The following is a 22,175-nucleotide window of genomic DNA, read 5'->3' as shown; positions in this document are numbered from 1 at the left end:
ACATAAAAAATGACACAAATTGCATAATAAAAATGCAATTGCAATCACGTAATAATGATATGAAATAATTGTGCTACTAAAATGTAATTTTATTGTTTGTTAAATGTGAACAAATTGGGGATAATTGCATGATGAAATCATATTTGTCTAATGTAAAATTCTTAGGTGTAGTAAAAAGGAAATATTCATTATGGTGTAACATGATTTTATTATGTGCAATATTCATGTTGGCATAACATGATTTTTTTGTGTGCAACCGATGTCCATACTTTTTTCATGTAAATTCAACAGATTTTTTCTTTCAGTGCATGGGAATAAGCGCCTTTTGTTGTTTAGTTCGTTTGCCGACTGATAAATTTAAATCTTCATCAAAACTGCTGGAGTTTTCACTGTTAGGTGCAGTCAATGAAGAGAAAAAAAGAAAAAAAAAAGGGCTTAGTGCTCCAGTTTTGTCACAAAACAAGGTCATTACTTGAAGAAGTATTACGACTGTACCTTTGTCTGATGTGTTTTAACATTTTGAGAATGAAACCATTTGCTTCTTTTAGTCGTAAATCTCAGAGTAAATCTCTTCATGGCAGAGCGGAAGAGGTGTTTCTTTTTTTTTTTTACTTGACTTTTGACGATTTCAGTAAATTCCATCATCTGCTGGTTCTGTAGGCCCCCTCAGGCAAAAAGCACCGGGGGACTTGACTTTGACCTGCAGGACATTAACCTCTTGCTGAATTCACTCCCCAGTGAGAAGGCTGAGGTCAAAAAGTCATGACAGGTCAAAGTCTTCAGGGGGCTTCATTTGGTCAGATCCTGGCTTGTTCTCCCAGACCATGCGTCTCCGAGAGTGGTGGAGACATCCAGAAGGCTTCAGACAAAGCCTGGGACTCACCTGGTTTCTCTGGCACAGCTGTACTCAGCTTGGTTTGTGTGAGTCTCCCATTGGTGTGGCCTCTCGCTGGGTCCAAACCCAGGGGATTAGGGAGACGGGGGGATGAAGGGAAGGAGGTGGAGAGAGGAGGCGGGAGGGCTACGAGGGAGACGGGGAGGTGGATGGAAGAGCAGTGCTGTGGGTTGAGAGGAGGAGGCAGCCGTCGCTCCGCTTCTCTACGCATGGACCTCTCCACCTCCAGCTGCCTGCGCAACTGTGTATTCTCCCCGCTGACGGCGTTTAACTGGAAAGAACAAGAACGAGACATTGAGAGACGTATGATAAATAGAACGGCAATGTTTTGAGGCAGTAAGGAAAGAGGGGGGGTATTCGCCAGGAAGTTAAAACATCACACTTGTTTAGTTAAATCAAGAAAACTGCAAAACTTAATTTGATGTTGCCAATAAATATTAACCATCAAAAGTCAACAGCTTCCATGTTGATGAAGTAGCTGACATGCCATTAGAGGCTTAATTCATCTTTCACAGTTGCTTTCATGCCCGTTGAAACAGAAATACAAATGGAAAATTGCAAAGGGGGGCGGTTTCAGGAGAGTATTGAGTTCACAGTTTGAAATGGTCACAAGTGGGAGTCATGCGACGGTGTAAATTTCTACATGAAAACAACCAATTTGGGCGATCATTAGACTTCTATTTGACACAAAATCATCCATGACACAAAACAAATCACACATCGCCAGAACATGATTGGGCTCCCTGAAACACAATTACAGACGAGCTAAATTGAGGGTGTTTTATGTTTCGGCGAGGACTGCTGTGTAAAAGCGGGGAGGAAAGTGAGCTAAAAAGCGACAAAGAAAACACATTGTATTTGTTGTAAACCCTGGTAATTGCATGCAAAAATATGCCAGTCTAAAATTGTACAGATAGAAGGTGGATAAAAAGACTAAAAGATAATGTATTTTTAGTTGGAAGGAAAGAGAATAAGAACTTAAAGGACGGAGACACAAAGAGACTCGTCAAGTAATAGCAGTGGCAGACATATGCACCTGTTTTTAGTGTGTGTGTGTGTGAGAGAGAAAACTGAGGTTAAAGAATGACATCACATCAACATGTCTCACCATGTGTGCATTACCTATGTGTGTGTGAAAGAGAGGGAAACACAAACGGAGATGAGACGGACACACAAAAGCATCCTTGAACACACACACACACACACACACACTCATACACACACAGACACATTACATCTAATGACTACAAAAAGGAAAAAGCTGGCATTGATGTTTCACCCTCACAGAGCTGGTAGTGAAAACTGTCCTTAAAGCATATTTACTATCTACAACAAGTATCATATAATGTGCTCCTGATAAAAAACGCTAGGAAAAAAAAAAGAAAACTGAACCTGACATTTATAATTAACTGTATATTCAAAGGGACCTGTTTAATTTCCCCGCTCTTTGGTGGCTCTGGATGCTTTCCTAATTGCAGAGGAGGGAGGGAAGTGGGTGGGGGTGAAATTAAAATCACAGCTTGTCTCCTCAACCTTCACATACGGGTGAACTAGTGTGCATGTGGATCAAAAGAATGTGTGTGTGTGTGTGTGTGTGTGGGGAGATAGAAAGACAGAGACACGAGGAGGGTTAATGCTGCAGGAGCATGTTTGCGTTTTTTTTCCTCTGAATAGCTCGGAATTTTAATTTTAATTATGGAAACTACAGAGGTTGAAAAGCTGAACCGAAACTTTGAGCAAGTGTCCACATACTATGAACAAAAGTTTTTTTTTTTTAATTGGTTTAATAATGTTTCGGCTCAGTTTTATGTCTAACCTGTCCATCTTCACCTCCACGTACCACCTCATAGATGTTTTTAATCCTCGCATGAAAGACATCATAAAAAAACCTGAACAGCTTACCTAAAGCTAATCAAGTCTTGAAAGAATCTCATTTTATTCTCTGATCTTCATCGTAGTCGATAGATATTCACTTAATTTGCATTTAATTTTGTGTGACATTTCAAAAGTTTGCATGAAATTTGCTCAACAGTCACAGGGAAATCAAGCGTGTGTGTGCAGTATAGTGGGTGTTAGTATGTCCCTGCGGGTGAATGAGAAAGAAACAGTATTAAAAACAGTTTATTATCATTATTATTATTATTATTATTGTTTATTTGTTAGGGACAGCATACACAGACAGTGATAATAGCAGATGCTAACATGCAACACCCATCCCTAGAAAGGCTTTTGTGAGAGTAAAAAGGTTAAAAAGGGACAAGAAAGAAAGAAGAAAAAGATAAAATACAGGGTGGGGGGAATCAACCAAGTACAACGATATAGTAAATACAAAACACCACATAATAAAACGAAAGTACGCAAATTAAAATATGGCACACGGTGTCAAAAGATATGCATAAAATTAGACATGAGGACATTTTTGTTGCTGTATTAATCAGGGTTTAGCGAGTCTGCTGAAAGTAGTGAAGTGTGAAACAAATTTGGAATTTTAGTGAGATTAAACCAAAGCCAAGACACAAACTCTGGTTTATAAACACACAATATATATATATATGTACTAAAACTAAAACCACCAGTCCATTCAGCTTCTTTACTGTTGAGTGCAGTGTGTGTCCAGTTGGCAGTGAAGGATATAACCAAGTGAAAATCAACTGTCTATATCCTTTCCAACTCTTGATCTTATACTTGTGTGAGTGTGTGTGTGTGTGTGTGTAGAGTGTAGAGTGTCCATGTTGGATCGATGTGTGTAATGATTCACACTAGAGATTAAGAGGTGCTATTACACACCTGACCTGTTAAACAACATCTCTCTCGCTTTCCTCTCCTCCACCGCTCCTCCGTCTAAAAGGATGCACCCAACGCCATTTTGCTTTTCCGCCGACAGAACGTCGCAAACGTGTAAAACTTCAACAAGTACCAGCTTCCGTCTGCATGACGTCAATCAGCGCGCCATTTCCACAAACTAACAAAAGTCAGGTGAGCCCGTTCCCCAGGCCCCGGAGTTTTGGAGAACTGAGGGCGCGGAGGAGCACTTTTGATTCGTCTCTCCTTTGGTGATTTGTTGACTCTTGTGAAGTTCAACACGGTTTTAAAAAAATGTCAGCGTTTCCTCGGAATAATTCCTCTGTGTTTCTTTACCCCCACATTGTTTTATCACAGCGGGCCGTTTCCCTACGCTGTCATGGAGAGATCAGCGCCGCTGTATTGATATACATCCTTCTCTCAGTTGCATGAAAGGGAAATCATTTACCGGTGGAGAGACACGTCACTGCTTTTTCCTGATACAATTTGCCCCCCCCTCCCCACACAGTGTGTATACACACACACAAAGACACACACCCCCACCCAGTTGCCGACTTTCACTTTTATCGCAGGAAGAGGAAATGGATGTCTCTGCGCGCCTGTGCGCGTGTGTGTTTGAAGTTGGACGCATGAAAGCTTCCTCTTCTGTGTGAGCTCAACAGCATGTGGGCCAGTGTGCAGGTGTGTGTTTCCATCTGCCGAGTAAAAGGACTGTCAGGCCCTGGCGTGTGTGTCTGTGTGTGTGTGTGTGTGTGTGTGTCTTACTTGTTGATTTAGCATTGCAATGGCCTCCAGGTTGCTTCGCAGTCTGGTCTGCATTTGCTCAATTTTGCCGAGGTTCAGAGCCACAAAAGTCTGATTTTCCATGCTGTAACACAATATCCACATGCACACACATAAATAAATATCAGAAGCTCACTTTGACATTTTTACCTGCAGTACTATAAGAAAATAGAATAATAAAAGCTGGCTCATTTGTAGTTCACCATGCAAAGCATATTACACTTGCCTCAACCATGGCAAACTTTTAAACTCCAGTGTACAGTTTTGTGCAAAAAAACAGTTTCAATCAAACGTCACTGAAAATCTGGGGCATAACGACGTCGGCGTACATCATCTTCATTATAACCGTCTTCATTTTAACTTATTACTAAACTCAAAGATGGGTGAGCAAATGGGTTCCAGGAATCATTAAATTATATATGAAAGTGCATATTAAACTAAATAAAAAAAAAACAAAACGAACACCACAGCAGCCAGGGAACATTAGGAGTACAAGAAGTCATTTAAGATTTTAACTGTTTATTAAAAACGTTTGGGAAATGACAAACAAATGTTTGGTCTGTTATCTTCAGACTCAGGGCTGACTAAGGAATGTCTATTAAATTAACGACGATGGATAATGGTGTTCTGTATGGGCTGAGGAGCTTGCTGCCCCCGCTTTACGCTCTTTCTTTCATGCCCCAGTGAACCTGTCCAGTTAGCATTCAGAAGAAACCTTCTAAATTCTTTATTGAAGACTTCTTAGCCCATTAAAGTACCACTGTACCTCTTCAATGTTAATTTTCTTGTAAAAGAGCAGGCTAGGATTTTCTATCAGAACAAAGGATGGGAAGAGGCTCCCGCTTTGCTTCAGTTGAGACAACGCACGCACTCATTGGAACTCTTGATAAATGCATCATCGTAGATAGTGGGTGAGCAGACAGAGACACACACATATACGCAAACTTTTGGCCCCGTTAGCCCCAAACTTAGGCCATTTAAGAACCATGGAGGAACTCAAGGGAGACGCTAATATGTGAAGTGACATTTTTGTCTGAAAAGTTTACGAGGTTTATTAGTGAAACGATTCAGCTCCCATGTCTTTCTAAGAGTTTATGTGGTAAACCTCAATCCAGACACAATAAAAAAAACAACAATGTGAACAATAGTGACAGTTAACACCACTGGCTGAAATGTAATCCAGGCTACTCTCTGAACAGTCTCTTGGCTTTTGTTTGGTTTTCAGAGAGGATCGATGACAGCACATTTATATTTTGTTTGTTTTAAAGAAAGGTGTTTAAGTCACTCAACAATTACTTTAATTTACACACTAAACACTACATACAAAATGTTTTAAATTGATATGAACAAATAAAATCAGTGAATATGTAAACATTAATATGTGAATCACTATTAAACAGCAAACTCATTTAGTTTGGCCAGTGAACGCATTTTTATAGAAACCTAATTTTCTGTAGATGATATTCATAAACTGAACATAATTGCAACTGACCGTTACAGACATTTAATTTCACACTATAATGATGATACAAGGAAGATTAATAAGGCAAAATGCTGAATTTTTCCTTTGATGTTTTGAATTGCAAATGAGCTCCACAAATGTCCTGTTGCTAACAGTGAGGGGGGGGGGGTGAATATGAGGAATAAACTTTAAGCACAAGCCAACTCCATAAAATCTAAAGTGCCACATCTCCACTGATTCTTCACATGATTTAAGCCTGTTCCTCGGTGGTAATGTGGTCTTCAGCAGATCATGAAACATCACCGCCGCTGAGACAACTGTGCGAGATTTATGCACCCAATGTGAGAAGGCAGCGATGCGCTGAGCACTTGGCGCGACGCCTGTGTAAACATGTGTTCCTGTGTTTACACGCAAACATGGTTGTGTGTAATTAGCGGCCTAACCCAATCAGTGTGTGTATAATTACAGTCATTAGTGTCGAAGCCAAGCTGCCATGCTCTCTAAACTAGGCAATAAACATGGCTCCTCTCCAGCTACAATCTTGCCCTCATCTTTCTTATTTACTGCCTTCATATTGCTGTAAATTTTATGCAAGACTTGATGCTGCTCTCACGCAGTCTCCCTCTTATCTCCTCTTTCAGTCTCTCTGTCACTTTAGCAATCAGTGTTTGTACAAATTCTCTGCTGTGATCTCTGGGTTAGTTAGTGGTGCAGCTGATGAAGCCTGATGCTTTATGAGCACTTCCCCCCCAGATGGTAGTGTCAGACACTCACTGAGTCAATGCTGCCGGCAGCAAACGGCATCACTCTCTGCTTCCACTGCTCACTGCAATCTGCAATTAATTAGAGACTAGAGTATAATTACTGTTAAGGCGCAAAACTATTAAAATAAGATAATTACATTTTCTCTGGCTGGAGTTACACTAGTGCGCAGTCTGTTCAAAACATTAACTCATTAATATTTCAATATTGTACGCAATCATCTCATTTCTACATTACTGCTCTGTTATGGTAATAAAAGTCATAATAGCGACAATAATAATAAAACTATTTTTAGACACCGGATCAAAACATGCACAAATTCACAAAAATAAATAAATGAATGAATAAATAAATAAATAAAACTAATGTAGTATCATACAAAAAGCCCTTATTAGGCTCTTATTAGGACCACCTCTCAGTATAGCACAGCACAAACATTGCAAAATGACCACTTTAATATAACTTTTTTCCTTCTTTTTCAATCAAACTTTAAGTGTGAGTGGAGTCATAAATATGTAGAAATAAAAACTAATACATTACTTCTAAATGACAAATAACAGATTGATTGTTAATAATCCTGATACAAGAGCTGAATGGTTTGGAGGAGGATACCTCAATTAGTTTTTTTGCGTCACCAGATACATTTGCAGGATTTTCTTACCTAACATTTTACTTAAATTATCCAGTTAACTGTATTTCCTCTCATTTTTAAGTATTAAACATGTGTATACTCTATGTTTTTCGATGTTTTCAGTAACACATGCATAAAATGAAGTTGTATTTCACTTAATAAAACACATATCTTCAGTCAGATGATTTATATCGTCGTCATGATTTATATAGTGAACTGGGTTGTGGTGGTTTGTCATCCTCAAAGAGTCAGTCACTATATTGAAAGTTTGGGAAACGCTTATTTAAATGATAAACTCCACATATCACATGTCAATAATGAAAGATCCAGAAGAACTATTCAATTTGTTTGGATTTACATTACATACACTTGCTTGGACGTCACGATATACGGCTATAGCTTGTGATAGAATTTTATGATCTAAGTCGTACAGTTGTATGCCAGCGAAACTGAAAGAAACCAGTAAAAACTACAAATGTTACATAAGGAGCATCTCTGAGCCTTTTTTTTTTAATCTATTTTCCTATCCCCTTCTTTCTGTTACCTATCTGCTAACCTTACCTATCTATCCACAACATGAAGCCGCGACACTAACAGCGGTCTGTGTAACCATAATACATTTTTTTAATAAAGGCATATCTAATGACAAAACCTTCACACTCTGTTGATTGTTGTCACTGATACAGCGAGTGGAGAGACGTTGCGAAGATGCCCCCCTTTGCCGTCAATAATGAGATTTATACACTGAGTGTACTGTATGTGGCTGCTATGCAAATATCATGACACATCTGTTGTTATATAGATGTATGATTTTCATACATATGGCATTTCAGGTAGGTGTGTGTGTGTGTGGGGGGGTACAATAATGAAATAAAATAAATTAGGAATTCTCATAATAAAGAAGATAAAGAAAATGGGAGAGAGTGAAAAGAGAAGACGCTAAGGAGGAGGCTTTCATTCACTGTTTTTATCTCATTCCATGTTATTATATTCACTCAATCAAAAGCCCTCTTATACATACGTCTATATGAACTGCCTCTCACTCTCGCACGCTCTCTCTCTCTCCGGCTCATTCGCAATTATGAAGGAAAGACAAAGAAAAGCGATTCATCTTTCTGTCGTGGCCCCTTAATGATATCATTAAAATGACTGACAGCTTTGAATAGCATTGGAAATTTACCCCAGTCAAAACAAATCTGATCCGTTTTGGAAACAGCGCCTGGTGGTTCGTTAGGGGAGAGGTGCAACATGAGGGTGTAACACGGGGCGAGGTAGGGAAGAGGGGAAGTTGTTAATGAGGGTGACCTCGGGGGGGGGGTCACATTGGGGGTACTGGGGAGCACTCCTGCAGGGAGGTCCCCCACTCCATAAACACCCATACACCCGCCTTTCTCACTTCTATCCGACACCCAATCCCATCTGTGCCACATTCATTTTCATTGTCTTAATGAACATGATAAATATATCTCGTCTCTATTGATGAATGCTATTTGACAGCCATGGGGGTGGCAGGCAGGAGAGGATAGGCCCTTGATTGGAGTGTAATCATTGTTAAAGGCACAGCATGAATAATGTATTCAGATTGGAGAAGAGACATAAAACATATATACACACACACGCACACACGCACGCACACACAGACGTACACAAGTGTCTGGGCCCAAGGGGTGTTTCATTCACAACTTGACACTCCTGCTGTTATTATCATCATCAGCTTTGTTCGGGATAGATTGTGTGTGAAAGAGCGAAACGTGGTGGGCAACGCTTTTGTTGTGCGTGAGTGCTAAACTCTGATCAGCTGGTGGATGCACACCAATGCATATGTGCAATCGCACACAGACACACGTGTAGATGACTCACGTTCTCTCATCTTGCCAGATGCCTCGCTCTCGCATGTGGGCCTGCAAACAATTAGAAAATGAAAACAAACCTTTTTGTCATCCCCGTCTCTTTCTATTTGTATTGCATTGCTTCTCCACTCTGCACTTGTTCACCTTGAAGCGTTCCATGTCTCTCTCCTTCACATCCGCCACTTCTTTCAGTCTCTTTACCTCCACCTTCAATGTGTCATTAGCCTCCTGAAGATGTCTGACAAAGCCGGGGAGATACAGAGACAGAGTTGAGCGGAGAAAAAAAATATACATGGAGAGGCAGACACGGAAAAAAGACAGATGCCTATTATCATCAAGAGACTCTTGTTAACATGGCAGACAAAATATTCTACCAGGCAACTGCAGCGGCGTCTTTGTTTTTCTTTTCCGAGCCGTCTTTAACTAGCACATCATGGTCCAGTATAATGGAATGGTATATTCTTGCAGCCGCTTACTCTTGAGGATATGAATTTGAGTCACAACATGTTATACACCTGAATAATTACAAAAAACATGTTGATCTTACTATAATATAACATGACACCAGTTTATATTACAGAAGTAGAAATGTATGGAAAAGTGTGATGGGGGAAATTTTCTGCAGAGCAGACTTTCATGTAGCCTATGTTCCAGGTGTATGGAGACTTTTACTACTGCTGCAGGTCAACCAAAGAACAAACACACACACACACACACACACACACACACACACACACAGTGTGTAAGTTAAGAGAGCCAGAGAGGGGGAAAAAAAAAAAGCAGACAGAGACAGATGTGGTGCTGCTAGGAGGGGCTGAGGGAGGTATAACGCCGCAGGAGGGCGGGATGACAGAAGACGGCTAGACCACTTTGATCTCTGAAAAGAGGAATATGTCACGCCCATGTCTCTGTGCGGACAGTGTGTGCATGCACGTGCACGTGCGTGCGTGTGTGTGTGTGTGTGTGTGTGCATGAATCACAATGACACAGTCATGGAGAAAGACTGTCAGGTCAGAGAGTCCACTTGAAACACTCCAAAACATGCACATAATACACACACACGCACACGCACACACGCACGATAACCACCAGTGTCTCTTTGCATGAAACCCACTGAAATGAATACTCACTCTTTCTCTTTAGCGACAATGAGCTGCAGTTTGTTTTGGGCCTTCATCTGAGCAGTGAGTTTTTCACTGGCAGCCCTGGAAGAAAATGGACTTGAGTTATCTGAGGTCTGAATTTTAAAAGACCAGATTAGAAGTACGCTTTCTTAAGCAAGAACATGTCCCAGGTGTATTCATACTTTTGTTCAGTCATCCAATGGTTGATGTTGGTCATGACCAGCTGGCTCTCATGGCGAAGGTTTGCATGGTCAGACCGTGTCCCCTCCAGATCTGACCGCAGTTTATCCACCTGCAATACACATTAAAATCCTCTATCACAACACAAGCAGTTATATTACAATTTACAACATAAAATGGTGGGTGTATTTTCCTTTCTCTAAACCTCATCTGACTGGACTGGTCGTGAAAAAACTTTCACTCCATGATTTTCTTTATATGTACTTGAGTCCTTTGCACCTTGTTTTATTGCTTCCTTTAGAGGAAACTATTACTTTCCACTAAAGATGAGCTTTAAGTCTGTTTCCCTTACAAACACAGGCACTTCCACCATAAATGCAAAACTGATTGTTACAGTGGTAATTCAACCAGAACTTCAAAAATGATGTTTTGCTTTATTAGGACTAGGCAGCATGTGTGGTGTTTAAACTGTATGTGAAAAGTCGTGGCTTGGATTGGAGGCAAAGAAGCTGTAGAGAGGCATCATGGCAACACAAGAAAAACATGTGGTAAATGGGGAATAACTGGGGCTGAAATAGGCGGCATTTGCAGACACAGGTATAAATAGCCGGGTGATGTATTAGGCAGGTGCTTAAAGACAAAAAATGAAGGGTGGGGAATGAGCAGAATCAGCCAGAAGTCTGAACAGAGGAGGAGGAGACGGTCGTGAAAACAGGGATGCCATGGCACACCAAACTGCAGATTCAGTCAGGACCTCTCCAGCCCTAAACTCTGGGGATCCTGACACATTTCCCTTATCGCCATGGAAACACCTTGATATACCATACCATCAACCAACAAAGACTTGGGCAAACATGAAAAAGTTTCTCATATGTGGGCAATGATTTATGTCTCCAAAAATGTCATTTGATTAATCTAAAATGTCAAAATATCAACTGCTATGGGAGATAAATCATGGCATCCCTGCATATGTGTCTATGTGTCTATGTATATTTTCAAAATCATATGAATTTAAAAAACATATTTGAAGATATATATAAATATATATTACATTTCTTTTTTTGATTTCAACACAAGTGTTAAAAGTGACTTGGTCCACGTCTGATTTGTCACAATATTGCAAAACGATGGAGCGACTTTATCCGAGGCAAACAGAAAGATGTGGTGATGACAGTGACACATTATCAATAATTAAAATTTCATAACATGTTGACAAATTACACTTTTAATTCCATTTGATTAAGGAGCGGCTGCAGCTCAGCAGAAACAGCGGTGACGAATAAACAGTGGGGACAATGGAATCATATCAAGCAAATCATTCGATTCCAAGGAGTCAAGCGAGTCAGGCTATCAATTGTAATTAAATTTTACCAACAACAGAATAAATACGGCGAATCCCCTGTTGTTTGTGATTTCATTCAAGTTGTTTAATGCCTTGATGCATCTTCATGTGAAGCACTTATTGGCTAAAACCGCAGGCTGATACACCAATATTAATTATCTACAAAAAAAATTGTATCAAACCATTAAAAGCTCTGGAAAAAAAAACAAAAAAACACCTCGACTCACGTTGCGTCTGCACACACCTCCACATGGGCATGTACAAGCACATTCACACCATGACAGGATATGTGGCATGCTGTAATGACAGTAATTACCTGTGGTCTCACATTAACATCTCCCCCCCTGACTGTCTGACTGGCTTGGCTGGTGTAGGGATCTAAATCACAGCACGGGCCTGATGTTGTGACAAGGGAGGCAGTGAAAGGGTGTGTGAGAAAGAGGGGAGAGAGAGAGAGAGAGAGAGAGAGAGAGAGAGAGAGAGAGAGAGAGAGATGGGGACATTTAGAGAAAAAAAGGACAAGGAGGTGCAATTGCAGCAGGGGGTGGTGGTTGTGGGGGGGAAGTAAAGTAGCATACCTGCTTAACATTTAGATTGGTTTTGTTGCACAAATATTTTAGCAGATGATGGGGGCTAAAAGGGGCAACAGAATGCATTTGGGACACAAGTTTCGCAAAACCAGTGGTCCTTTCAGGTCCGCGCAAGAAAATATGAGTTTACTGGCGAGCGGCTGCTGCTGAAGGATGTGGAATCCTTACAGCTGCTTCAACGGTATTTATCATTTTGATAGTTTATTTTATCAGAATAAGGCAGAGTTGTCCAGGCCACAGCACACACTTTTTTGGTTACAATGGCTACAAGATGGACTTTGTGGAGTAATACTCTTTTTTTTCTTCCAACTTTTATATCTGAATTTACTTTTGTGACAAACCACAAAGCGTACCTGCAGACAGAAAAAAAACAAAGTTGGGAGGACTTGTGCACTTAATGGATTTTCCATCTTTTTTTCTTTTTTTTTATTCTCCATGGAACTGCACACTGGGATCATGTTGCACATTAGCTGAACAGGACAAATGTGCGTTTGCACTAAAACAGATCAAACTGTCCAACCCTGTGGGATAAACATAATTCAAAGTGAACTTTTTCTGGGTAAAAAAGAGAACATAACGATGAGGGGGTGGGGGCGGAATCAAAAGCAGTCTGGGTGTTTCTACCATCACCATCAAACCGGCGAAGCCGAGTTTGAGCCATTACTCTGTTCCACTCAGCTCATCAGAGCACATCCTCTCATCAAATTAATGAACACATTTATTGTTAAACACGTTTTTATAAAACATTCATTCATTCTGTCTAATTAAAAGACCCAACAGGCCTGACATCACTTAAATATGCATACTTATCACTCACAGGGTTTGAATTAAAGATCCAAGCGTGTGCGTGTGTGTGTGTGTGTACGATGGCAGGGGAGAACGACGTTTCCTAAGCAGGTCTTCTCACTCTGGGTTTAATGGTGATAATCATGGCGTGACCCAACATTAAGACCGTGTGTGTTTATGTGTGTCTGACTCTCCCTAATGGTGACGATGATGACATGTTCTCCATTAGACTAGTCAGTGGGCCACAGCAGATCTAGCATATTAATGATGCTGATGATGGCTTCTTTAATTACCTTCATCTGCTCCTGCATGGCCGGACTTCTTTTCCCTGAACCCTTTCATCACACACTCTCCTACGCATGCTGCTGGGTTGTTTATCACTGGCTGCCATTATTGAAGTCCCCTATCTTGCATCTAGCGTGCATGCACACTACTACATTACCAGGCTGCAGCAGACGCTTTTCAACCATTTCCCAGCAAGATGAAATGAAATTTCTCCCATTGACAGTAAAATGTATCCTTTAAATCTATATGTATATCTAACATGTTGAAGGAACTGAGGCTATGTATCATTTTTGGGGGGGTGTAGTCATATCACTGAACGTCAGGAGCTGTCACTGCTACTAAATCTAAATTTAGAGAGATTCCCAATGCTGCAAACTTCCATGTCCTTTCAATGACCTTTTTATATGTAAATGTTTAATTTTTGCCTGTATTTCATTATGGCAATGTTTTGTAAGGACGTTTGCTTACAGGTAACAACACTTAAAAACACCTTAGAATTAACACAGTCAAGCCGAACAATGCCGAACTGTAGATCAGTTAAAATGACTTCACAATCCTAAATACGTGGGTTAATCTACAACAATTACCAGGGAAATGTCTAAAATCGCAATATTTAACAGAGGAGTCTGGTGTATTTAGCTTTTCCTGGTTCCAGCTCGACTCGCCTCAGCACGGCACAGTTTAGGTTGTGTTGTGTGCAGTTGTGTGTAGTTGTTCTCAGTGTAACTGAATCATTACAATAAGTTAAATAAATAAAACATTTTGTTCAGTACTTCCTCCATAAAATATTAAATATTGACATTTTAGACATTTCCCAGGGAATAGTTGGAGATTAACCCACGTATTTAGGATTGTTAAGTCGTTTTAACTGATCTACAGTTCGGCATTGTTCGGCTTGATTCTTGCGTCGGACGTCGCGCTCATGCCTCTTCCTCTGACCAATCAGTGGCCGGCAGTCTGGTGAAGTCCTACTTTACTACCATACTTAACTGAAACTCCTCCAACAAAAGAAATATATAAATGTGTCCTGATTGTGAGGGATTCCTACTCGGCAAACAAGATATTTAGTTGTTGAGGTGACTGTGCTGCAGCAGCGTACAAAACATTTAAGTTGTTATTCTGTTGTTTAGTGATGTGCTGATAGAGCCGAGAGAGTTCAGGGGAAAAAAAGATTGCTTTTTTTCTTGCTTATTTTTTTTGAAAACACCTTCATAAAACAGCAACATACAAACAATATGTCTCAGTGGGAGGCATTATATTACAGAATAATATTTCCTTTGTGTGATTGATTTGCATGGCACGAACGGAACGGAAGGAAAAACCCAACAACCTTTACGTGCCTGGTTCATAATTTCCTCTTCTTTTGCTTTTTTAAATCAAATTCATCATGCCTTATGTGGCCCCGCCACCGCCCTGGACACAGCATCTTTCTTTGTGAAGGAAGACGGCGTATGAAGCCAAGAGGGACACAGAAAGTTATCGAGTTAATATGAGGAGGACAGAAAAAAAAAAAAAAACTTTGTTACTTTGTCTGTCCATCTCATCTCTCAAATGAATTACATCTCTGTAACTTAATGAGCTGTGTTCGAGCGTGATGGGACATGGGGACACACATTGTGTGCGCACACACACACACACACACACAGGCAAAGTAAATACAAAGTCTATTCCATGATTAAACAGCCTGAGAATTGGTCCATTTTTTTTCCTTGATTCATCAACTAAACAAATGAGCTTCATTTATCTGTCCTCATTTCTCCAACATCAAACCTGCACCGGTGTGTGTGCGTAAAAAACGGGGGTCTAGTGTGGGGTCATTTTAAGCTAATTAGGGCAGGCCTGGGGCTTCAATCAGGTATAATGAGTGAGATCAATGAACAGATAAGTCCGCTCACCCACGCAGCTACTTACAGGTAAAGATGTACATGTTTGCGTCTCGCAGAAAAATGATTAGATGACGGTGATATTAGGCATCTAAATTACCGCCCGTCACTGTTGCAAAAGTTAAGATGTAGGAAACTAGAGCAAATGAACATTTGCTTTGCCCACCTTCATGTCCAACTTCTGTGTGGCACAAAAAAAGTGTTGTGAAGCTGTTTGTGATTCTGTGTCTTGATCAATGATGCCTATGCAAGGAGCAGTCTTAGGCACCCCACTGACTCGACATGATTAAAAGCCATTGTCTAATTGCATTTCTATAGGATGACATCACGATTTAAGGGCAACTAAGAAGTTTAGAGGCGACTACACACTGATAAACTTTTGCTTTTTGAAAACTTCCCCACAAATTCTCATTAAAAATGTTTGAAATCTTTCGCTCCATGCTAAAAAGAAGCGGAGGTAAACACACTAATGACCGTGATTGTGTGTGTGTGTTTGTGTGATGGAGAGAGAGAGGGGAAAAAAGAGAAGAGATGATCTGATCAGTCACAAAAACATGCCTACATGTTTACCATGACTTGTATTTGAACTGGACTCATGCAGAGGGACAGACATGAGAAGTGTTTTTGTCTGCGTGTGCCTGTGTGTGTGTGTGTGTGTGTGTGTGTGTGTGTGTGTTCTTGTATTTGTTACCTATTTAGGACATTTTCTAGCATAAACACTGACCTCGTCAGAACCAGTAGTCCTCATATGGCAGAACCTGATTTCTGAGGAACTGGTTGAGTTACGGCTAATATTTGAAGTGTGGTTAGGGTTAGGCATTAACTGGTTATGGTTAAGGTTTGGGATAAGGCTTTGGGTAGACTTTCCCAATGAATGAAAGTCAATGCAAGTCTTAAAATGGACAGAAATACAAGAATGTGTGTGTGTGTGTGCACGCACATATGCAGTCATAAAATTTACCACCATAAAATATGCAAATATTTGTCTCCATATCAGAGTAGAAACACTAAGTAGAACCCCACAAAACCCAAACATGTTTTGGTTTCACTCAGCACACACACACACTGCATACAAAGACATACCCACCGCAAAGACAGAGCTATCTGAGGTTCAGCTACTGTGCACTGAGGCAATTTATAATATAGATTTCCTCTATAGGCCACTGTAGTGTACCATTTACCATTTCAAACACTTTGATTTTTTTTTTCACCAGCGGATAATTCATCTTCTGCTAGTCAATAACAGAGATCAGGACCTAATGAAGGAGTCATAGTCAAAATGGCCATCACACCGGTGTTTAAACAGAATGTAGACAAATTCATTGGAGAGCTCATCTGTTGTTGAGATGATGGAAAACAGTTTGATGCGGGGGGGGATCGGTGAAGGATCTAGTCTGACTCTGCGACTACACAAATACACGGACGTGCAGATAAGTGCAAAAGCAACTGCAAATTTAGACAAACTGTAAATGAGTAGAAGTGTACTCATACCCATGGACATTACCGTTACTCTCTCCATTCTTCTCAAACGGGTCTTTTGTTAACGTCTGTCTATTCCACAACACATTTCCTTAGATAATTATAGACCAGCAATTATGATCATCACTGAGCACTTATCTTTAAGTCTCTACCAGAACAAAGAAGGATTTATAGTTTTATTTTTCGTTTTTTTTTCAGCCCTACTGAGTCCAACAAGCGGGTTTCAGTAAATGAACAGGTGTATTATACGCACGTTGGGAGGGATTCTAAGAAGAGAATAAAAATAGTGACTGATGTTAGAGAGGAGGGCCTTTGCAGAACATTATCTTACACCATTATGGCCATTAATCCAATACAATGTGACGCATATGGTCTTTTCATTGTCTCCTGCTCTATTCTCCACATTAGGTTTGCGGGGCAGCTGGAGCCAATCCCAGCTGACACAGGGCAAAAGGCAGAGTAAACCCTGGACAGATCGCCAGTCCATCACAGGGTGTATGTAGTCTTTAATACTGGAAAAACTCAAATGCATATAACCATATTTGGGCATTCTGTCTCTACTAAACCACAGCAACTCAGCCTTTATGTACACCGACTATTGCAAAAAAAAGTCATTTAAAGGCTCTCTAAGTTTTAACATTGTGCCTCAGGTGAAAGCCTGACGAACCGAGTTCATTGGTGAATTCCACACAGTAAGTTCATTAAAGCATGAAGGCCAATCACCATGTACTGTCTGATGTATGGCAGACATTTTCCATTACCTTGCTCAGTATGCCTCGAAAACAATATCTGTAGAGAGCGGCTTCCCACCTCCGTCATGGGCCCTAATAACAGGTGTCAATGAAAAGATGAATATCTGTTTATGAGACCAAATTCAGGGGTGGCAAAGGCAGAGACGGAGAGATTTGAAGAGAAGTCCAGAGAAAGACGAAGAACTCATGACAAAGACTTGCTTGTCTACTGAGTGACCAGTCAAATGGCCTAAGGCAGGAAAGTCAGAACAAATGGAGAGCCATGCCATGTGGGCCTCATCATTCACAAGGACAAACAGAAGAAAAAGAAAAGAGAGACATGCTGGGATCCGACTATATTGCCTTTAAGAAGACCCATCGTAACTCTGCCACTACTTCAGCCTCCATTCCTTGAGTGTACCTTTTGTACAGAAAGGTGAAGCAGAGTAAAGGTGCAACAATCCCGCCTTTAATAGGCTGTATAAAATGAGCTCAGGGAATAAGTCTGTCTTCCTCTTGGGTAACACATGAGTAAAAAAAAAAAAAGAGGAGAGAAGACAAAAAGAGATAAGGGGATCTGAGAGGGAGAAATAAAGAAAGAAACAAAAAGCAGAAAAGAAAAAGAAAAAAAACAGAGAAACTTTAAGGAGGCATTGGAAGAAAAAAAAAGCAAAAATCAAAATCCGAGTGCACCATGGTGCGTGCAAGCTTTAGAAGGAATTCAAAGTTTGTCGAATCTAAATGAACATCACCTCCCCATCCTGGCTTTACCCTTAATTATCCATTCTGCCTTTGTACAGCAGCAGCTCAGCTCTGACAACTGCTCTCCCCAGAGATTCCCCAACACTCCCAGCCAGAACATAAGGGAATATCAGGGAATATTACTCCCAGGAATTAATGCTCCAAATCACCTTGCCAGGTTTAGGTCCCACATACACACCCCTCCCTCTCCTGGACAAGATAATCCAGGCTGTAGCACCGGATATATGCCACTAATCATCAAAAAGGTAGGGGGGTGGGGGCGGTGAAGGAGAAAGGAAGAGAAAGGAAGGAGAGAGGAGTTTGGAGGACACTGGAGGGGAGAAGAGATGGCTGAAAATATTTATCCATCTAAAAAGATCAATATGCTAATTAGCAGATGTAGTAAACACTCACATTATTATCCATGATAATAGACATGATGGAAATTGTGAAATTGGTATAGCTTTTTTGTGTGTACAGGGATTTTTCAAATGACAAACACATTACTTGTGCAATACCAAGCCAATAGAAACACATTATTTGGCAAGGTCTGCTGTGTATTTATTTACCTGGTCCTGTGCATCTTGTTTGTCTCTCTCTGCCTTGAGTTTCTGATTGACAGCCTGTTGAAGGCTCTTCCTCAGCTCTGCCACCTCAGTCTCCAGCTTCATAGCCACTGACCTGCCAGCACACACAAAGATGGAGAGATTCTTATGGAGAAAATAAAAACATACTTAAATAAGGTTGTTATTCATTCAAATTCTGTTTTAATTCTTAGTTAATAAATCATTTCATAAAAAATATACCAGTCATGTCTCTATAATCCTATAATCTAGCTCTCACAATCACTCAGCGCATCATCTTGATTGGATTTCAGTCTCTTGATTATTAATAACATTTACATAAACGTAATCAAAAATTAGAAAGAATAATACAACACGTGATAATCATCATTATTACCAAAAATGTTCCTAAAACACAATTAAGCTTCTGGAAAATTCAGACTTGTTGGCATTTTCAATGTAGATTTTGTGTGGATATGTGAGAAAGCTGCGCGCGCGCGCGCGCGTGCGTGCGTGCGTGCGTGTGTGTGTGTGTGTGTGTGTGCATGGCAGTCGAGCTAAGGGAATGTGAAGGGGATCAATATGAAAGGGTCTATTCCTGCCACGCAACTGTGGTGCCTGTGTGTGTGTGAGTCTGTTAGTGTGTGTGTAGGTGTGTGCGTGTGTGTATACAATGCGTGCGAGAGAGTTTGTGTGTGCCAGCTGCCCTGGCTACGGCAGGATCAATACGACAAATGATTACCATTTCCACAAACCTCCCTCCACAGCCGCGCTTCGGCCGCTCAGTGAGCCGCAACACCGTACACACACACACACACACAGACCAACCTCACGCTTGACACACACCTCGAAAAAGCACATATAGAAATGACAAATAACAAGAACGGCACAAAAAGTAAAAAATAATATTCATGCCTTTCAAAGGTAAAAGTTTGGGGGAAAGTAACCTTTTTATTCTGCAGGAAAAAAAGGGAACGACAGGAAAGACGGTAGAGAGTCAACATTTGACTCCAAGTTTTTATTTTATCGTTAAAGTGACACTTCAAAAAACACAAACTAAATAATGCAGTTTATTATTTCCCTCTCTCCATAGATGCAGTATTATTTTTACAGTGGATCATTTTGACCATTTAATGTAAAAAGGTTTATCTGAACTGTTGATCCTACTTTTAAGGTTGCAAATATGAATTGTTGTTATTATTATTATTATCATCATCATTATGGCGTAATCTGCTCAAAGTTTACCATTTTACTTGAAATCTGACTAACATGATTAACCTGTTGCTATAAAAAAAAAGTCTAAAGCATTTTTGACAAATTGACAAATAACTTCATCTCAAGTGAGGGATTTTAGAGTCGTTTGTTATCTTTATGTCTTTATTAGACAACGCTGAGTAGAAGAAGGAAAATGAGGAGTGTGAGAGATGGATGCCGACATAAAACAAAAGATTTCCAGATGGACTCACTGTATTTTTTTTTTTTAAATAAAAAAAAGGTCAGAGGTAGGATTCACCATAGAAATTCTTAAATATATGATTAAAAAAAAAGAAATTTTAGTCTTTTTGTTGCTCAATACAGATCAAAACAGCAGTAGTAGTTAAGACTGATACTCGAAGAATAAGACGGTGTTGGTATAAAAAAAAAATAATCCGAGGCAGATTTAGAACAGCCAAAACAAAATGGAAAGACAATGCCTGATAGATTGGTCCACAGAGAGAACACATGATAGGATGAACAGAGTGGGAGAAAGAAAGGGAAGAAAGCGAGGAGGCGTCCTGTGGAGTAAGGAGGGGATTTCCCACAGCACAGATGGAAGCCATTAGTATGGTGTTGTTGCTTAAAAACCTTTCATGTCTTTGCAGTTATTAGATAATACTGGGCTAACAGTAAACAGCTTGATTCTGCAAATGGATGTAATATGCAGACACAGCGATTGTTTTACCATCCAGTACCTAAAATTGGTTTGAAATGTAATAAAATGCAATAATTCAGAAAGTAACCTATAAAGTCTCCATGCCGAGTTTTAAATTGTCGGTTGACGAGGGAAAATGTTCCACGGCTCGCCTTAACCAAGAAACTCCCTGAGACGGAGAGACCGTTGCAGTGAGGTCATGCCGAAGCCAAAGCCACAACCGCAGCTATGCGCGCACAAACAGAAACACACAAACACACACTCGACTGGGTGATACATGCTTGCTGATGTCATCACCGCAGCTCTGGTGACACACGGGGGTCAACCAGGGGTCTCACCTCTGAACTCTGAACTCAGCGACCTAACATCTAACATCACCGAGTGCCTTCAGCGCGCATTTTGGTATTTTGATAAAACAGACGCTGCCGGTCGTTATTCAGTCGACATGTTGGGCTATTAAAATTCTTCACAATAACAATTTAATGTCTGAGAAAGCCACACGTTGGCTTTTTTGTTTTTGTGCACTCATTTAAGCAATATATGTATTAAGAGTTCAGGGGTGTTCTGTTCAACACATGTTGAGTTTAACAGCCTACTGTATGCCGCACATAAAACATCTAAATGTTTTTGATTACTGCGCTCACCCTTGGGACAATGGGGAAAGGGATAAGAGAGGAAGCTTCTTTCCCTCTCTTCCTTCTTACCTTATTTTCTCCTCTGCTTGCTTTCCCTCGCTCAGGCTTCCCTCCATCCGCCTCACTTCCTCTGCCCGGGCTGCCAAATCCTCCACTGGAGCAGGAGTGACACAGAGAGAGAGAGAGAGAGAAGTGTGAGGAAAAGCAACAGTTTACTTCAGTCATTACAGAGTGGACCTAATTCAAACTTAGTTCAGTTTTGTAAAATAAAAATAAATATGCAACATGAGGGATATGTTTCTACAGTACAGCAGACCAAGGCAAATGTAGTGATTTACAAAGCATGCATACACTGATGCGGTTGTTGATTCTCGGGAAGTTCGGCACGAGTGGGGGGAAAATCTGAATCGCGAGTCACTTTCACCGCCAAAGCGACAACCTCCGCCACAGAAGAGGCACTGAATGTGTCTCAGAGGCCGAGGAGGAAGGAGTGCAAGTAATGCAGTGATTACACTTGGATGGATGGAGCAGCAGCCCTTTTGTTGAGATGCAGAGGAAGAGCTCCCAGACCTCGTCAATAGATGGCACTCTTTACCTTGAGCAGGCCACTTCGGCTCATACTCTGTAGATCCTCAATCACGTTCCCCTTTCAACTGTCTCTTCCGTCCACATGCAATAAAACCCCATTGTCCTACACTTAGTAGTTTAGCACATCGAACGGATGAATAATAAACCACTA

The 22,175-nt window shown here is 40.6% G+C and overlaps 1 protein-coding gene across 4 annotated transcripts in view; it reads right to left on the bottom strand.

Annotated features, from left to right (window-relative positions):
- Positions 1-209: 209 nt before the first annotated feature.
- The window catches only part of LOC122769059 (myosin-9-like), an 84,638-nt gene continuing 62,672 nt past the window's right edge, over positions 210-22,175 (bottom strand). For 2 of the 4 annotated variants that reach the window (XM_044025336.1, XM_044025347.1), the window contains 8 exons: positions 21,506-21,590; positions 18,896-19,007; positions 10,492-10,601; positions 10,316-10,390; positions 9,330-9,423; positions 9,196-9,236; positions 4,463-4,565; positions 210-1,166 (listed from right to left, as the gene is read on the bottom strand). In XM_044025336.1, the coding sequence (XP_043881271.1) occupies positions 798-1,166; positions 4,463-4,565; positions 9,196-9,236; positions 9,330-9,423; positions 10,316-10,390; positions 10,492-10,601; positions 18,896-19,007; positions 21,506-21,590 (989 nt within the window). In that variant the 3' untranslated portion in view covers positions 210-797. Of the gene's footprint in view, positions 1,167-4,462; positions 4,566-6,716; positions 6,776-9,195; positions 9,237-9,329; positions 9,424-10,315; positions 10,391-10,491; positions 10,602-18,895; positions 19,008-21,505; positions 21,591-22,175 lie in introns of those variants that run through there. The other 2 variants (XR_006360405.1, XM_044025355.1) reach the window with 2 other exon arrangements.

This window comes from Solea senegalensis, linkage group LG1 (genome assembly GCF_019176455.1).
Source record: "Solea senegalensis isolate Sse05_10M linkage group LG1, IFAPA_SoseM_1, whole genome shotgun sequence".
Taxonomy (NCBI): Eukaryota; Metazoa; Chordata; class Actinopteri; order Pleuronectiformes; family Soleidae; genus Solea; species Solea senegalensis.
Note: the sequence above shows the minus strand (reverse complement) of the source record. Positions and strands in the feature narration are given on the sequence as shown.